Source organism: Nestor notabilis, unplaced genomic scaffold (assembly GCF_000696875.1).
Source record: "Nestor notabilis isolate BGI_N333 unplaced genomic scaffold, ASM69687v1 scaffold25800, whole genome shotgun sequence".
In the NCBI taxonomy this organism is placed as follows: Eukaryota; Metazoa; Chordata; class Aves; order Psittaciformes; family Psittacidae; genus Nestor; species Nestor notabilis.
The window spans coordinates 1-4412 of NW_009911903.1; the positions used below are offsets into that span (position 1 = coordinate 1).

At 58.3% G+C, this 4412-nt stretch overlaps 1 protein-coding gene across 1 annotated transcript in view; it reads right to left on the reverse strand.

Annotated features, from left to right (window-relative positions):
• Nucleotides 1-1637: 1637 nt before the first annotated feature.
• ATG9A (autophagy related 9A) overlaps nt 1638-4412 on the reverse strand; it is a 7569-nt gene continuing 4794 nt past the window's right edge. The window contains exons 8-13 of the mRNA XM_010016948.1: nt 3710-3955; nt 3184-3404; nt 2752-2869; nt 2356-2578; nt 2075-2217; nt 1638-1998 (exon numbers count right to left, since the gene is read on the reverse strand). Coding sequence (XP_010015250.1) covers nt 1966-1998; nt 2075-2217; nt 2356-2578; nt 2752-2869; nt 3184-3404; nt 3710-3955 — 984 coding nt within the window. The 3' untranslated portion in view covers nt 1638-1965. The remainder of the gene's footprint in view (nt 1999-2074; nt 2218-2355; nt 2579-2751; nt 2870-3183; nt 3405-3709; nt 3956-4412) is intronic.

Consider the following 4412-nt stretch of genomic DNA (forward strand, 5'->3'; position numbering starts at 1 on the left):
CCCACCCTTTCCCTCCCGCCCTGGCCACTGCCAGCCTTCAGCCACCCAGTGAAGAGACCCTGGTGCAGGGTCCTGCAGCCACGGGAAGGCTCAGCTCCGTGCAGGGCAGCAGCCTGGGGGAAGGGGAAGCCAGGGAAAAGGTTGGGTTCCCAGGAAATCTGCTTTCAGTTTCCTTTCACTCTGCCATGACTGCCAAGCCCCAGCTGCTCCTCTGTGGGAGGACCCCAGCAGCATCCAGGTCCACAGACTCCCTGCCCAGCTCAGACCTGACCCCTGCAGCAAAAAGCAGATCCCCCTCCAAGCTCTGCTTTAGCACGCTCTGTTTGGGCTCTTTACAAACACCAGAGCAGCTGCAGCTCCAGTCTGTCTCCCCATTGCAGCAGGCAGCTTGCCACCCCTAAAGAGCCTGCCCCTTGAACACTCCGGCCCTGCTCATGCCCTGTGCACCCGGGTACACGTGCCCCGGGGAGCCAGCAGCTAGGCAGCACCACCCTGCACATGCTCGAAGGGCAGAGGGGGAAAATCCCAAAAAAAAGGCCTCCAGGGAGGACAGGGAAGAGCCTGCAGTGCCTGCAGAGGGCATGGCAAAAGCAAGCAGCCCTTGCCAGAAGCAAGGAGAAAAACGAGGGAGGGGAAAGCAAAGCCTGGCAGGGATTAGTCGGGATGCAGATCCTCACAAGCTGCCACTGGAAGGGAGGAAAACCACAACGATGGTGGGAAGGTCTTATCCAAGGCCATGCTGCACAGCTACGATCCTGATCCCCCCTCAGCCACCCCAAGGCTGGGCTGGGGTTTGCCACCCGCTCCTGGGTTGAGGGGACCCCTCCTTGCCTCACCAGGTACCAGCCAGCTGCTTGATATACAGTCTCCACAGCAGCCAAAGCCATGTTGCAAGCAAAAGGATGGTTTCAGGAGACAAGGAGGAGCTGGGAGCCCCCAGGTAAGATGTGAAACACTGAAGCCTTTGCTTGGGAAAGAGGAAAGGCCTGAAACCACAGAAATAGCTGCATTGGGAGGAAAGATCCCACACACCACAGCCTGGGCATAGCCTTCAGGGTGGGAGATGCCAGGCTGCCCTGCGCTAGGGTCTCTTTGGCACTGCAGGAGGGCCTGCTGGCAGCCCACATCCCACTAGTGCCATGCACTGGGGAGGATGCTGCTGCCCTAGCCCAGAGATACAACACGAGGTGGCCCACTGGGAGGAACGTCGGGAACGCAGGACTTTCACCTTACTGACCCTTCCTTGTGGGCTGGGGATGGGCCAGCTATTGTGGGAGTTGGGGAAGAGCTGCAGCATTGCCAGATCCCAGCCAGAGCTGTTCCCATCAGCTCTAGATCCCACCCCTATCCACACCAGCAGCAGCCAGAGCTCATCCCTCTGCAGGATGCTGGGGCAGAGGGGTGGGTGACTGTCCCACTGCTGTCCTGCTCCTCTCTGGGAGGGTAAACACAGTGCTGAGCACCTCCTCAGGGCTGCAGGCAGGACAGGTATGGTGCTGCAGGCTAAGAGCCCCTTCAACAACTCCTGCCTTCATTTTGCAGGCCGGTTCCAGCTCTGGGTGTATATCTGGAGCTGGGGCCATCTCACGTCCCTTGGAACAGCTGCCACCTCCAAGCCAGTCCGCAGCTCTCCACTGCTAGTCCTGTCATGCCAGCTTTCACAGGCTCTGCAGCGATCCTCCGACATGGACGACACAGATGTGACCACAGACACGGGTATGTACTCACACACACATTCACCTCACAAGAGTCAGAGTGGCATTGACTTGACACATGGCTGGACACGAGGTGCCTCCGCAAAGCCACCGGCCTGGCAGTTTTGTCTCTTCGGCAACTGATGGCAACAAAACGGAGCCTGGGACTATCCTGTCCACTCAGGTCAGGAGAAGCATCAGGCTGATGCCACATCCTGCTGCCCAGGCAGCTCCCAGTCTGCAATCCCCATCAGATCCCCAGTCTACAAGGCTATACCTGCAAGACAGAGAGGGAATGTGGCACCTATCGAGACGAATTGCCAGCACCCCAACCTTGCATCCAGAGTATACCTTGCCCCTCTCAGCCACAGCCTTCCTACCTTGTGGATCTGCGGTGGAAGCTCATCCTCTGAGCTCTCCTCTGGCACGGGCTCCGGGTGTCTCGCTGACTGCCCGTCCTCAGCCCAGCCTCCCAAAGGAAGGCGGGAGAAGTGTGATGGGGCTCTGTGTACTGTGCCTGGGTCTGCAAGAGAGGCAAGAAGGAAGATTAGCTTCTTGGGGGACCTGTCTGTGTCCAGAAGCAGGCAGGCTGCTCGTGCCAGCCCATTAAGGGCATTGGTTATGGGACTCTGACCTCAGGTCTCAGCCTTGGCTCCCGTACCTGTGATGCCACCATATCGCCGCTGGAAGCCAGTCTGCAGCGTGGCTGTCTCCTCAGCGGTCTGCCGTGATGAGGAGAAGGGGTAGCTGGCAGAGCGAGGGATGGGGATGGAGGCACCCCGCTGAGCATCCAGCTCCTCATGGGCACTCTCCCCGCTCTCATCGCTCTCACGCCGGTGCCAAGTGTGACGCTCGGGCTCCAGCTGAGCGTGCTGCTTGTGCAACTGCGGGCCAGCACACCAGTGAGTGAGCCATACAGGAGAGGCCAGATGCCCAAACACCTTCTCCCCAGCACTGCACACACACGCTGGTCTCAGCTTTCACTCACACCAGTATCCCACTCACTCCAGACAGGGCACACCAGTCCTGCCTGCCTGGTGAGCTGCAGACTGCTCACCTCGTGCATGTAGAGTGCGTGGAGACTCATCTCGGTGGAGGCATACTCTGACAGGATCATGCTCTGCAGCTGACCCTCCCAGGCGCTGCTCCCTGAGCTCACGGTCCTTGCATCAGCACTGCCATGGGACACACAAGTGGTGTTTGCTACCCAGTTGTCCCCCACACCACCCAGCCTCCCTCCACTCTCATGTCAGGCTTGCAGAGATCTGCTCCTGAGCTGGGTAGGAACAAGCCCTCTGTAGCATCTCCCCAGGTGCATAAGATGAGCAGCCCTTCAGGGACCAGCCTAAGCACCTGGGCCTAACTCTGCATGTTAGCTGTCCCAGGCTGCAAATGCCACCATGCATCTAGGACAACAGGGTGGCAGTTGAGCAAGGGGTAATGAAATTCGCAAAGTGTTTGGCCCACCCCTCTCCAGTCTGCATCTTACCCAGAGGCTGTCATGGCACTGACAGCACGAGGCTGGGCTCCCTCTCCATCCCTTCCCGCTGTCTGGAAGCCGCCAGGAGGCTGCTGGGCAGATTGGAGTGGGGAGAAGGAACGCAGGGCCGAGGCCACTTCAGAGAGGTGGCGAGAGGCTTGGCCTTCCCGGCCCATGTGGAAGCCCAGTCCTGAGGAGCCCGCTATCACATTGGCAATCAGGCTGTGAGGCTGCAGAGTTGAAAGGGAGAGAATCGCTGTCCTATGCCGACTTGGAGGCCTGATCCCAGCCAGCAACAAAGAACTGAGGCACCTCAGCTCTCTCAGCCCCTCTCCCACCTCACAGGGCCCCAGGACAGCCCGCTGCCCTCTCCAGAAACCCAGAAGTTTCCCGACTAGTGCTTATCTACCACATTTGTATTCTTAGATGCAACCCAGGCAAGGACAAAATTGCCCACACAGCCTGATTGTCAGGTTGCCAGCACCCAGCAAGCACCCCAAGAACACCCTGCTTCCCCTCCCCCCAGCCTGGGTACCTCTGACTCTGACTGCAGGGACTGGATGGAGCTGAAGAGGGCATTTTCAGGGAGCACAGCCTGCTGGGCCAGCGCCACACTGCTGTCCCGGTGCACCCGCTCCTTCAGGAAGCCGATGAAGGCTGTGCTCTCGCGGGGTGGCTGCCACTTGGGGTTGGTGATGGCGAAGTGCATGAGGGACAGCTCTGTCTTGCCGTCCTCAGCCTGCTGGTAAATGGAAGCCTCAGTCTTTCCTGCTGACATCCACTGTGAAGCAAAGACAGGTAATGAGGGATAGGATCTGCTTTATACCTTCTTCCAAGCTTGGGAATCCTGCAATGAGTCTGGGCAAAGCATATAACACCCAGCATAAACTGGGCCACAGCTCCATATGTAGCAGGCACTACATCAGAAGTCCCACACTAGTTCATTCCTTACAGCCTGCGGAAGCAGCAAGCACAGCATCTTCCACCTCCACCCAGAACATGCATTGCTGCAAGGGAACTGGAGAGATGGGGACTAGTCACAAAACACAATACTGAAAGCCTTGTCTTGCACTCTCCAGCTCGCAGCAGGAGCAACAACCACCAACAAATGACTGTTCTCAAAAGCTTCCTGCCAGAGTGGGTCCACCCCCTCCCTAGTTCATGGCCATGTCACTAGGGAGTCTTTCCTGACAAGTAACCTAAATTCCCAGGCACAGGAAATAAATAGATCCTCTTTC